At 44.7% G+C, this 14,457-nt stretch overlaps 1 protein-coding gene across 50 annotated transcripts in view; it reads right to left on the reverse strand.

Annotated features, from left to right (window-relative positions):
• Positions 1-11,978, reverse strand: part of TNNT3 (troponin T3, fast skeletal type) — a 51,904-nt gene extending 39,926 nt beyond the window's left edge. For all 50 annotated transcript variants that reach the window (XM_033154924.1, XM_033154913.1, XM_033154895.1 and 47 more), the window contains exons 1-2: positions 11,826-11,978; positions 43-74 (exon numbers count right to left, since the gene is read on the reverse strand). In XM_033154924.1, the coding sequence (XP_033010815.1) occupies positions 43-62 (20 nt within the window). In that variant the 5' untranslated portion in view covers positions 63-74; positions 11,826-11,978. The remainder of the gene's footprint in view (positions 1-42; positions 75-11,825) is intronic.
• Between the last annotated feature and the right edge of the window lie 2,479 nt (positions 11,979-14,457).

Here is a 14,457-nt window from a genome sequence, read left to right on the forward strand (position 1 = left end):
GCCCTTTAAAACCAATGGTAATATTGATATGCTTCTACTTACACTTCTTCGTTGTCAGACATGTTGGCAGGTTTCTAGACGAAAGAACAAGTGAAGAGCAGAATAAGTATGTGACATATCATCCATGCACACCTGATCTTTCTATAGATGTAAAAAATAATAATCCCATGACACTTGAGATGTGGAGCAATGGCAATTAAATGAGCTGAAGAAGGGATTATTGTAGCAATAGACTTCATAAACCCTACAGTAAAATTAATCATCAAATGGGAAGCTAGCCTGACACTTGTCTGAGCCGAACCTTATAAACCACAATAATTCATGCACTTAACTCCAAGTTGAAATTAGATGTCAAACACTGTGGTGTTCAAGTCCACTCACTTTATTATGAGCACTAGATGGAACACAATCAGGCCCTCACTGTGTGATGTATGTGAATGGGCAACTTCAGGCATGTCAACCTAATACCTGGTAGTGAGAAACATTCCCCTAGATCAGAGATGGAAAGTCGCTGGCCCATGGGCTGGATCTAGTCTGCAGTCTAGCCTATGACACCCCACCCCACCCACTGACGCCACTGGGTCCATATCTCTTTCTCAGCAACCAGCACGGAAATACCACTGGGAGAGGAATGCCGCAATCCTGTCTGGACTACTGTAATGCACTGTTTGTGGGGCTGCTCTCGAAGATGGTTTGGCGACTTCAGCTAGTGCAGGATGCAACTGCTAGGCTAGTTAAGTGGGGCAGCCCAATGGGGCCATGTGTCACTATTCCTGAAAGCACTGCACTGGTTGCCAGTGAGGTACCAGGCCAAATTCAGGGACTTAGTACTAGCCTAAGTCCTAAATACCCCAAAGAGCACCTTCTTGGAACCTACAATTGGCAGGTAAGGCTTTGCTGTGGTACTACCACAGGGGTTGCCCAGTTGGCAGTGGCCGGTGATGGGGCGTTTTCAGTGGCAGTTTCCCGTTTGTGAGGTGTATCCGTCTTCCACTTTGCTGATATTCAGGGTAAATTTAAAAGCATTCCTGTTTACCCAGGCATGATGGCTGAAAGACAATGTTCCTGGCAGCCCGGCAATCACTGCTTGAGAAAACGTTTTCGCTGAGGGGTTTCCCCCCCTGGAATGTTTTTAAACAGTTTTTAGATATATTTATCATTTGCTTTGCTACGTTTGCCACCCTGATCTCCTCTGGGAGGAAGGGTGGGATATAAATTGAATGAATAAAATAAAACGCACGCACACAAACACACACACACACACACACACACACACACAAACACACACACCATTTGCTGCGGTTACAGGGCTTCTATTCATTCCAAAGACAACTACGACAAGATCAGCTGCAGGCTCATTTGTTAAAGGGTGGATGGAAAAGGGCCAGAATTAACAAGGTTATTTGGGTAACGTTATCTGGCTAGCTCTTGTATTTACTACAGCCAGCTTTAATACCACTGGGTAAGCTCCAGAAAAACCTGGGATCATGAGGGATTCGGGTTCCCGCTTCCGCAGCATATGGCCTTCTCAGTCCCCAGCTGTAGCAAGCGGTGCTCAAGGCGGCAGAGATGCTACCACTGTTTCGCCCAAGCAGCTAAGGTAAGTGCCTGGTCAACCTGGCCTTGCGTTTGCTGCTTGCGCTGCACAATGCAGGCCTTCCTACCTCCAGAGGAGGAGGAGCAGCCTCAGAGGAGAACTGAAAGCACAGCAACAACTTTTTTGGTGACGGTTAGCAACGCCTTTGCAGAACTATTTTTAAAGGGTTAGAAAACCTTGGAGAGGTCAGGGACGATGAGCTCTGCAAGAAGGATTTCGTCCAACATCCAGCAAAATTCATGATGGACGGAGCTTTAATTAGAAAACAGAGGCTCCTCCCCAGGAAACCCAAGCCCCGACTTGAGTTCATTACTCAGCTGATATATGAGAGGAGTCTTGAAGGAGCAGGCAGATGGATGTGCGTCCTAAAGGAACATCTGCGGCTCACAAGGTTTCTATTTCAGAAGGGTCTAATAATCCTGGAGGCAAGAGTCCTGCCATATAAGGGGTCCTGCCCAGCTCCCAGTGACAACACATAATGATACAACGTAAACACTCCAAAGGGTGTGCACTTAACACTGCCCCGAACCCCACCCGTTCCGCTGCGTCGTGAGGCTTTAAGCGTTCCAGTGATAAACCCCTAACAACAGGCAGAAAATATTTTGGTTTTGAGGATGGCGCGGTACAGGCTCTCCATAGCAAAGAGGAAAACACAGAAGAGTCACCAAAGTCCCCTTCCAGTCTAACTGTTCCCAAAATAGTTTTGGCCAGTGCTATTTTTTCTAGAAAAAGTGGTGCTGGAACTCACCATGAACACCTCCTTCATTCTCTTAGAATGGCAATGGTGCCCACCTGAGAGGTGTTGGAGCAGCTTTTGTCCAACACGCCTATTTTAACGTTGTTCTGAGCTTAGAAATAAAGATGCACGAGCACAGGCAATTTTTTTAAAAAAACGATTTATTTGCTAATGCAATTCCAAGGAAGTGGGGGGCATTTTAGGTGCATCATGAATCTGTAGGGTGGTTGCTGCTAATGGTAGAAATTGGCGAATAACTCCCCCCACTCTGCCCTGCCAATGGGACCCCAACTGACAAGTCATCCATTGGACCAACAACTGCAAAAATGTCTGTGAGTATGCTATAAAAAAATTATAGCAGTCTTCCCCATCATGAAGCCCTCTAGATGTTTTGGACTATAAATCCAATCAACCCCAGCCAGCATGTCCAATGGTCAGGGACAGTGGGATCAGTAATCCAGTAACATCTGGAGGCCACCAGATTGGAAAGACTAACTTCAAGGCTAATTTATAATGACTCAAGTTTTTCAAGTCTCTTAAGGATAGTTTTATTTCTTAAAGTTTATATGCCAGGTGAAATTAATGCGCCAGGACAAGGCCCTGTTTCGGAGATTCTTCTTCAGCTAATAGAGTCTTAAAGTTTTAAGGCCGACGTGTACTGGTTGCTTAGAGTTCTCTGAAGAAGCTGAAGAAGAATCTCCGAAACAGGGCCTTGCCCTGGCGCAATAATCTCACCTGGCATATAAACTTTAAGAAATAAAACTATCCTTAAGAGACTTGAAAAACTTGAATCATTTAAATCATCGTTGTGGCCCGAGTTCTTGTTTCTCTACAATTTTCTGCATCGCCTCTATCAAGAACTCCAACTTTTTTAGTAATTTATAATTATGGCAGTCAATCACAGAATACATTTTAATAGGAAAGACATGGTCGTTTTTACACATCTTTAAAAGATGTGTAAGCTTTTAAGTTAAAAAAAAGGTTCTGAAAATGGGTTCATTCTGTTGCCCTTTCATATATATATATTCTTCTGCTGCTGACACTTTGAGAAAAGGTCCCTACTGACTAGGGATTTCATAATGGTCATGAGAGTCTTGTGGGTAGACTGCCAGTAAGTACTGGGTCCTGGGAATGTGGCAAAAGAAGATATTTCATTTCCAGGATAGGGGTTGAAAATAACAGGAGCTTCTAGGCAGTGACAGAATGGGTCCTTATGACTTATTGAGTAAAAGTTTGCGAACCGGACTTGATAAGTGATTTGCTCCCTGGACAGATTTTTAGCCAGATAGGGATGTAACTTTCAGAAAATCTCAATAATTGCATACATTATTATGTTTGTAATATGGGCATATTCCTAAAATAACCAGCACTGAAACAGATACATGCAGCAATGCCTATAACTGATCATTATGTATTAATAAACTATGCTGAAGAACTAGGGTACCACATGGAGCTTGACTCTTTTATACATATGCTATATGTATTTGGGGGCATAGAATTTTGCATAGAATTAGTCGGGCTTTAAAACAAAACCTGACAATACATGAGTGACTCAGATAAAAGTAGGCACTCGATACAAGAGATGGCAGAGCTTGACTGGGTCAGAACCACCAAATTCTGTGTATAAATTCATTCAGATATAGGGCTGAGCCAAAGGAAAGTAGTACACAGTCCATGGGACGTCTACTCCCCCTGCAAGACATGCCTTCCCCACAATAATGGCAGAGCTATGCCACTCACCTGACCTCCCTCCAGCTGCTACCTATTGAGATGGAGGGGCAAGGTGTTGCTGCTACCTATTGAGATGGAGGGGCAAGGTGGTGGCGAGGTCAGTGAGAAAAACATCTATGGGGCCAATGCACTGTTCCCCGTTGGTGCATCTGCGTTGCACTGACCTCACCATTGCCTCACCTCACCATTCGCTCCCTGACCAGGTATGCAGCATCTGTGCAACTGGAAGGAGGTCAGGTGAGCATTGCAGGCCCCCCACGACATCCACTACTGTCTTCCCCAAGTGCCCATGCAGTGTGCCCTCTAACAATCATTCAGAGCACCGTCTGAGGAAGCAGCACAGCATAGAATGCTCTTTGCAGTCCTGGTCAACTTTGAAACATCTTTTTTTTTAAAAGTCACCCTTCTTCCTTTTCAACAGTGACAATGGCAGAGTATCAGAGGCAGCATACCACCGAATGCCATTGCTTGCCTCCTCTCTGTGGGCTTCCCAGAGGCATCTGGGCTTACCTCAGACAGGCCTTTGATCTGATCCATTGGGGCTCATTTTTATGTTCTGATGAGTGAATCTGTCAACGTGTGGATGGAACTCCAGGCAAATAAAGCTAATGGAGAGCAAGGGCAAACAGCTGTGAACTACTATGAAAAAAAGGTAAAGGGCTGTGGGCGGGGGGGGGGGTTGGTATCTTTCAAGAACATCTCATTCTCCCAAAAGCTCCTTTTTGTGTCATAAACGTTTATTCCAGAAAATCTGGTTCATTCCTATTCTGGCATTGTTTCCAGATGGTCTTGTTTTCTTTTATTTCATTTATCAAATGAAAGAAAGATAAATTTATCATTTATCAAAATGGCTGATAAGTTTTTTTAAAAAACAAATGCACTGAAGCAAGTTTTTTTTTAAGTCATGCATTCTGCTTCTACACAGCAGTTTATTTAATTCTGCAGAAAATCCAATAAATAAAACAAAAAACAACCCAAAAATGGTGAATATGTATCAAACGGGCGGGTGGAAATCTGAGATGGCATTCTGAAAACGACGATGTTATGTGGACCCTGCAAAAAAAAATTGCACACACACTAAACCATGATGTGGAAAGGCCCTATTATCCGAACTCTGCTTTTTTTAAATGGTATACAGATTTTGAATACGTGCTTCTTGGTATATGAACATACACATGTTTGGTGAATTGTTTGTAAAAAAGGAGGGAGGGGGCTAAATTGTAATGAGGGTTTGCATCTGATAAAAAAATAAGCAACAATATCATGACACAACTCAAATACTTGAACAAAATAATCTAAATGACCTGGAAATATTCAGGCGATATGGATCATTACCATTTATGATAACTAGGTTACACCCTGCACTGACATGAAATAACATGGAAAACATGGAAAAACTGACATGGAATATTCATAATGTTAGGGGGAATACATGGGGGGGGGGTTGGCTGTTCATTCAACTGGTTCTTAAATCTGAGTGTCAAAGTATTTTCACTTTGTCAAGAAGAGACCCATATATTCTAAAGTTGTCTCAAAGCTGGTCTCTTTTAACACTTTCAAACTGTTTCTCCTAGGCTTTATGCACTCTGGGACATGGCAGTTTGGGAGATCACCTCGTAAACAGCATCATGGGAATTAAGGACCAGCTTCCCTTCCTCTGATATCCTGTGGTTGATAGCTAAAAAGGAGAAGACCCAGGGTTCAGTTTTCTCCTTTACCCCCAAATGTTCACTTGCGTGTTCAGAGGCACTCGCTTCTTGATGAGTGTATCACATGTACCACAACTGACTTCTGCTACTGAAAAGTGGTCCCAATGGCATATAATTTTTATTTATTTATTTATACCCCGCCCATCTGGCTGGGCCTCCCCAGCCACTCTGGGAGGCTTCCAACACAATATTAAAATACAATAATTCATCAGACATTAAAAGCTTCTCTAAACAGGGCTGCCTTAAGATGTCTTCTAAAAGTCTGGTAGTTGTTGTTCTCTTTGACATCTGGTGGGAGGGTATTCCACAGGGCGGGTGCCACTACCGAGAAGGCCCTCTGTCTGGTTCCCTGTAACTTGGCTTCTCGTAATGAGGGAACCACCAGAAAGCCCTCGGCGCTGGAACTCAGTCCGGGTAGATCAATGGGGGTGGAGCTGCTCCTTCAGATATACATACTGGACCGAGGCCGTTTAGGGCTTTAAAGGTCAGCACCAACACTTTGAATTGTGCTCGGAAACGTACATATCAACACTGTGCATTTAAATAATACTCAAACCTGTTCAGCTATAACAAGTACTGACCCAGGAATCGGGGGAAGTGCTGTGAAAGGGCTAGAAATACCTACCCCTCAAAAGAATCCTCGCATCAAAACTGAGTCTGACCCAAATGCACAAGCAGCATAGCTGTCAACCCTCCCTGCTGTTCCCCAGTGGTATCAACCTAATCATTTGTCTGTGGCAGCACTATTTTAGTGCTTCAGTATATTGCGCCACTGAAGCAGTATACAATCCCAGAGATGCAGCTCAAGTACTGTATTCCTTTCCAGTGCTGCCTGGATATAGTTTTCGGATCATGCATGCCCATGCAGAATCTGAGAATTGCATTCTGGTACCTCCTGAGATAGTGCTGCCCTCAATTATCAGGGCTCCTGAGAGGGACCAGTTTCAACATATAAGGTAGAACTGCCTTCTTTTCAAAGTCCTAAGGAGCCTGGTTCAAAATAAACTCTGTTTTTAACCTTCTCCTGATATTTCATCTTTTAGACAACTTGTAGTAGGACAGCCTTTGGAATGTATTCCATATCCTGATCTATCAGATATCCCAATTTGCTGGTCTTCAGGAGACAGTAGAAGACTTGGAGCCAAAACTAGATGAGATATGGAAGTTTCATGAATGGACCCTCATATTTTTTCAAAGAACAGTAATAGTTACAAAAGAATTCCCACTTTGATAGGAGAGGATATTTAAACCACCACCTAAACTAAACTGCCTTCTCAAGCTACTATTCTTGCCACACCAGAAAGAGGGGAGGGGAACAGAGAGAAAGAGAGAGAGATTTGTATTATACCTGCATTTTTCTCTCTCCAAGCTCTCATATGTATCTGAGCCCACAAAAGCTGCTTTGAATTATTGGGGGGGGGGAGAAAAAGCTGCATACAAAAGGCGAAATCACAGATTTCTCATCCCATTGCCTTTATCCTTTTAGTAGTTTGCTGTAGTAGTAGTAGTAGTAGTAGTAGTAGTAGTATTAGCAGTACAGTGGTACCTCTGGTTACGTACTCAATTCGTTCTGGAGGTCCGTTCTTAACCTGAAACTGTTCTTAACCTGAGGTACCACTTTAGGTAATAGGCCTCCCGCTGCCGCTGCGCTGTCAGAGCACAATTTCTGTTCTTATCCTGAAGCAAAATTCTTAACCTGAAGCGTTATTTCTGGGTTAGCGGAGTATGTAACCTGAAGCGTATGTAACCCGAGGTACCACTGTAGTACATGCCAGTTTTGCATGACTTTAAAACATTCAATGATTCTGTCAATAGCAAAAGGAACCAATACTACAATAGTTTCCAGGCAGGCATACCTTACTTGCAGTTCAAAGGAACTCCCCACCCCAAAAAAAACCCTCTGTAAGCCCCCCACCCCATCCCTATCCCTGGTGCAGAACTGCAGAAGTTATAAATAAATGCTCGAAACGGAGCCAAATCGAATGAGACAAAGTAGATCATGATTCTGTCACATAAATCCCCAGGCCCGTCTCTGCTTCCTGCTCTGAACTATATGTTCCTTTCGGCCTAAATCTATTCCAACTCTTGGCTCTAAAAGCACAGTCCCCATCTCCTCCGGAGCTTCTTAACAGCTGAGAATGTACCCATCTTCCCCTTGATAGATTGAATTCACTCCCTCACACCTCAGAAGCCATTTATGAAAATAGCCTTCCTCCTATCAATCATTCCCTCTCCTTGGCCATACAAGGGAGGTGAGGCGGCAAGATGATGAGAGGAAGATAGAGAAAGAAAATGGGCAGGCACTGGAGAGCAGACCTGGCAGGTAAAGCTAGAAGTCTGAGGCGGGGGTGGGGGTTGCTGGCACGAGAAAATCACGAAGCAACTGTCAGGGCAACCATCTATCATATGGCAGATAGATCCACTCCCCTGGCAGAATATCTAGTCAATCTGACTTATCCAATAGGACATATTTCTTTACACTCCCTGCATTTTCTTCCTTGCCCTGTCTCAGTAGAAATTCTTTGTAGCCATTTAGATGGTGGCAATGTGATTCTATATTTGGGACCAAGACTCCAACAGCCGGAGTTAAAAAAAAAAAAAAAAAAAAAGAAGAAGCCCTGAGAGTAAGAAGCAACAGCCCAAGTTGCTTGTTCCTAATCCCATCCATCTGTGCTGCTGGTCTCTCATGCCTCTACTCATTTCCAAAGCTAGCAAAGACAGCTAAGAATAAGAAAGACTCAGAAACCTGGCCTATCGATCCCCTTTCACACAGCTGCACCCTCTGCTGGACTGCTTTGTGACATTTCTGTTAAGGATCTGACAGCAGAAGGCGTCGCAGATGTTGTTCAAACTTTCTCTCCACGCAAATAAATGTATCAGGAAAACACATTATGGATGGCTATACGCTAAAGGTTACATAAACCAAACAGCAGCCAAACTCCGTCTCAATGTGACCGTTTCATCATTAAACATCCGCGAGCCACAGAATTTTCCCTTTAAAACATGAAGCTTTGAATAAAAATAACTGCAGGTTTGCAGCATTATCCTCTGTGTATCTGCTCAGAAGTAAGTCCCATTAAAATCAATGAGGCTTACTCTCAATGTGCAAAGGATTTCAACCCAAAGATCTGGTCAGGAAAGCAGAATCTTCCATATGGGGAAAAAAATAGTCCAATGACACGTTAGCTCATAGTAATAATGCAAGAAAAAAAACAGGTTGGTTGGTCTATGCAAAGTGGGGCAAAGGGTAGATGTAGATCTCCTGGAAAGTCACAATCAGTCAGCAAGGATTTCTGACTCCCAATTATTTCACAATCGCAGCAACATGAATACTCCCCAATACCACCACACCATCCAAAATTATACTGGAAGTTTGAGTGGATTTTGTGTGGAATTTTTGTGTTCCGTTCTGGTATTCAAAACAAATTCTCCAATTCTAAATATACATATTTTGCACCAGGCTCCAGTTGGTAGATTTGAGAGTCTAGTGAGGGGTGAAAAAAAGGAGATCCCGAAGGCCTTCCCCAGTCTAAAGTGAAAAAAGCTACTGGTGTCTGTGAGATGAATAACATGTTCAGACACGGACACAAGATTGCTGCACCCGAGCCCATAGAAAAAGTTGCTGCTTATATTCAAGAGTAGCCAGTCAGTGTAGCCCAAACACACACAGTTTGATCGCTAATGCTTCAGAAGGTGGGAGTGGCAGGGGACACCAGGGGTGGTGCACTGGACCTTTCCATGCTATCACATTCTGGAAAAAAACAAGAGAGAAATTCTAGTCCACTTATTGTGGTCTGGTTCCCAGATTATGGCTGCCACACGTGGCAGTCCTCGTGTGGCAATGTTCTCCACCGCAGCTCAAACAGCCAAAAATGGCCTGCAGTGGCATGGAGAAAGTTATCCAATCCACCTTGTGAGCTGCTGTGCACAAAATGACTTGCCATCTGGGGGGCAGAGGCTGCCATGCAGAGTGGCCCGGAGCAGCCTCTACAAGGAAGCACTGATTCTTCGTCCTGTGTCGTCACACACCCTGGCTATTTTCAGGCAACTTCTTCACTGACCACAATCATATCTCAGTGTAGGAAAGCAGAGCTTTGGATTCATTTCCCCCACCCGTTCCTTTTTGGGAGCAGCAAGCATAGCTGTCAACTTTTCCCTTTTTTAAGGGAAATTCCCTTATTCCGAATAGGATTCCTCACAAGAAAAGGGAAAAGTTGACAGCTATGGCAGCAAGTGTGTCTTTCTCCGTATATGGTGAATAAATAAAACAATACACTAATTAACTGTTGGTATGCTCTTAATCAAAATGACCCCAACATCTGCGAAGATTGAAAAACAACCTAATTCTATGCATCTGCTCAGAAGTAAGTCCCAGAGATTTCAATGAGGTTTACTCCCAGGTAAGCTTGTAGCCTCAGCCATGACAACAAACATGCTACTGATAAGCTTCTATTCAAAAGAGGTCATTCATTGATTCCTCAGTCATTTTATGCTCAGGCCTGTTTCCTGTCAAAGACCTTTTATGCCACTGTTTTCCAATATGGCAACTATATATTTAATATAGTGCCTTGCAATCCCTATCAGGTTTGATCTGCTTGTAGGAGCTTGACAGGCATATGCAAACTGAAGAATCCTAACAAATCCTAGTCAGCCCCAAACTATTCAGATTCACACTTTTTCATCCAGTTTGTGGGAATTGCATGATATGTGCAACATCTTTCCTTATAAACCATATACTTTGCATTCCTGGAGTCCAGCATTACTTTTCAAGGAAGTGAATTATATTTATTACATTTCCACCAGCAGACTTGGGAATAACCAATGCACGCAATGTGTGAACAGCTGCCAGGCCATGACACTCAATATCACTTCATCTCTCAACTGAACTCCCAGCACGTTTGACACACTGAGTCCACAACTAAAACAATCCCAAACCATGCCAACTATAACTCTTTGAAGCCAATGGGATTTTGCCAAAAAGCTGTACTAATTAGTATTCACTTTTATTTCCACAGCCTTCTGAGACTGCCCTCCTTTTCAACGGCTACCTCATTTGACATAAAAGGATTACTTTTATCTATCTCTACCCTAACTTCTATCTCCCCTTTGTAACTAAATTCAAGCTGTGGGGGGGGGGGGAACTGCACCTGGAGCAGCATTTCCAGCAGAGATTAATACAACCACTGGAAGATTTTGAGAGCTTTGTGTATAGCAACCTAGTGGTGCTATCCTGATGTTTCGAACTACAACAGCCATCATGCTGCAGCCACCATGGCCATACAAACTGGAGCTGACAGGCATTATGCTCCAAAACATCAGGAGGGCGACAGGTTGGGGAAGCCTGGTGTATGTAAGATATACTTTGCTTGACAACTTCCAAGGCCCCATAGTGCTCACTTTCAGGCTCCACTTTTGAAATGCCCCCCTCCCTCCGCTGTCTGTCTATCTATCTATCTATCTATCTATCTATCTATCTATCTATCTATCTATCTATAATGGACTGCCGGTGTTTTATTAGTACAACCTTGAAGCAAGCCCCCCCCCCTCAAAAGAGGTAAGGAAAATGGTAGACCCAACAGGGAAATGACCGGAAGACATGGACTTAGGCTGTGTACATACTATAACCTTTAACACACTTTCCACGCCCTCAAAGAATTCTGAGCACTGCGGTTCCCGCCTCACAAAGCTACAATTCCCAGCTGCCCTTAACTAGGGGCAAAACTAGGCTTTACTTCACCTAGGTCAAAGACCCTGTTAGACACACACAACCCATGCGCATTTGCGCGCGCACACACACAGGTGGGGAGCCTCAGTGGCGCCCCTATGGAGGCTTCACAAGGGGCAAAAAACCTGGCTTGTCCCACCCTGTAGCTACAACCTCTGCCTTAAACCACAGGACCCAGAATGTTTTGCAGAAAAGAACGCAAGTGCACACGCAGCCTTATGCTAGGCCCACGACTCCCTGAACTCCTTTCTCGGAGGTTTGCACCTGCTCTTCCTTTTGGGTCCCCTTCACATAGAGCTGCGCCCTTTGCCTGAATCTCCTCCTTACCTGAGAGGGGGGAGCTGCTGTGAGAAGCAAGGAGCTTTCTGCCGAATGGGAGAAAGGCTGCAGGGTCTGCAAACTCCACCAGGCGATTAAGTCCTCCTGTTATAGGGACATTTGATCTTCTGGAGAAGCTCATTGGCCACCAGGCTCACAACACTGGGGAGAAAAAGAGCAAGGAAAGGGAGAGGGCCGGGAAGGGGGTGGGGAAGAGATGGGAAAAGGTCATACCAAGTATAGGAGCAGCTGAAGGAACTGCATCAGGCTGAGATGGGAGGGACATGTTTGGAGAGGGGGGGGGGCATCGTATAGCTTAGGTTTCTATATTTATAAACCCAACCAGGCAAGCACAATTTAAAGAAGGAGGTCCAGCGCCAAGGAGCTGGTGGCTGGTGTGGTGAAGAGCGGAGCCTGGTGCTCTTCAGTTGTCTACGCTATTTTAAAGCCCATTAATTGTTCCTCTCTTGACCATGCTACAGGCTGCGCACATAAGAAGCCACGCAGATGCTTTCTTCGCAAAGGTCCGAGGCAAAAGACTGTGTGCCTTTCAAGCGCGTTCGTATCCCTCAAAGAATTCTGGGGGCTGTAGTTTGTTAAGGGTTGCTGGGAATTGTACCTCTGTGAGGGGTAAACTACAATGCCCAGAATTCTTCGAGGAAAAGAATGGGCATTAAAGGTATAGTGTGCAGACTCAGGAAGGGATGTTGCTGGGATACATAGTTTCCATGACAAACTAGAGGAGTCCCAGTGCTTGAACTACATGAGAAACACTGGTCTAGCAAGCTAGGGATTTGCAAACCGTATCACAAGCTCGGTGGAAATAGGGGTAGGGTAGCAGCAGAGCCAGCCCAAAATAATTTTGCTGCCTGACTGAGGCGAAGGATACACTGGCACCTATCCTGTCCCATTGCCTCTCCTGTTCCACTTACAGAAGCTGATTAGACTGGCAATTGATTGTACCCACCATACATTTAAAGGTTATTCCCACCCACCCAAAGAAACTCAGGAACTCTAATTGGCTAAAAGTGCTGTGAATTGCAGCTCTCTCAGGGGGTAAACTACAGTTCCCATGATTGCTGGGGGCACTTTAAATGTATGTACTGTATAGCATTGACAAGAGGACAGTATCCTAAACTGCACCTGAAGGCAGCCAATAAGCTTAGGGAGTGCAGGGTGGGTCCCGTAGCTCTGTTCTTCAGCACCACAGTTTGCCCCCCCCCCACTGCCCCCCAAATATGCTGCCCATTATGACTGTTTCACTTTGCCTCATAGTAGTAGCACCAGCCCTGCCAGAGAGACACAGTTCAGCTTTCCAGATCAAAATATCAACAACAGAGACATTCTGAAGCTTGGCTTCTGACCTAAAATGGTCGCTACTACGTCTAACTGACGCTCTGGACATACTGTCTCTTCCTGACAGTGAGAGCTGTTCGGCAGTGGAATTTGCTACCAAGGAGAGGTTTGACAGCCATCTGTCAGGAATGCTTTGATGGTGTTTCCTGCTTGGCAGGGGGTTGGACTGGATGGCCCTTGTGGTCTCTTCCAACTCTATGATTCTATGATTCTATGATTCACGTTTGAGATGTCTTATTGCTTTTATAGCCACAAAGACCTGTTAGTGGCCAGTGGCAGTTGCTCACTTCACTGTTTTACTCGCTGTCTTTCTTTCAAAATATTATATAAAATAAAATTCAAAAAAAAATAAATTGTATCTGTACCCCATATTTCATCAAGGAACACAAGGTAAGCATACATGCTTCTCTCGCTCCCCCTCCTCATTTTACCCACACAACAACCCTGTGAGGTAGGTTAGGCTGAGAGGCAGTGACTAGCTCATGTTCAACCAGGGAGCTTCAAGACTGAGAATGTAAGAAGAGCCTGCTGGATCAGGCCCAGCATCCTGATCTCACAGAATGGAGATTTGAACCCTGGTTTCCTACATGCTGAGGGACGTGGGAGGCGCTGTGGTCTAAACCACTGAGCCTAGGGCTTGCTGATCAGAAGGTCGGCGGTTCGCATCCCCATGACGAGGTGAGCTCCCATTGCTCGGTCCCAGCTCCTGCCCACCTAGCAGTTAAAAAGCACATCAAAGTGCAAGCAGATAAATACGTACCACTCCAGCAGGAAGGTAAACGGCGTTTCCATGCGCTGCTCTGGTTCGCCAGAAGTGGCTTAGTCATGCTGGCCACATGACCCGGAAGCTGTATGCCGGCACCCTCGGCCAGTAAAGTGAGATGAGCGCCGCAACCCCAGAGTCGTCCACGACTGAAACTAATGGTCAGGGGTCCCTTTACCTTTACCTTTTCCCATATGCTACCCATCGCACTGGAATCACAATTTAAAGCATGAATCTCCTCATGTTACCCTTGATTGCTTGGAAGAAGGGACACTTCTTTAAAATATGCAAACCCTCTGATATTAAGAGGTGTGCAGTAACCGTGGTTAGCACAAAGAGCTGTAAATGCAGGATGGGAAATGACTTCTTGACAAGCATTTCACGCTTCCTTGGTTGCAAGAAGTAGAATTTTAAAGGACAGGCCTGGGAGGGGGTTTCAAACAAATAATGCATTTATTTCTCCCCGAGATAAATATGAGAATCTGGGTTCTTTCTGGAGCACGAATTCGAGACTCAGGGAGT

The sequence above is a fragment of the Lacerta agilis genome, chromosome 1 (genome assembly GCF_009819535.1).
Source record: "Lacerta agilis isolate rLacAgi1 chromosome 1, rLacAgi1.pri, whole genome shotgun sequence".
In the NCBI taxonomy this organism is placed as follows: Eukaryota; Metazoa; Chordata; class Lepidosauria; order Squamata; family Lacertidae; genus Lacerta; species Lacerta agilis.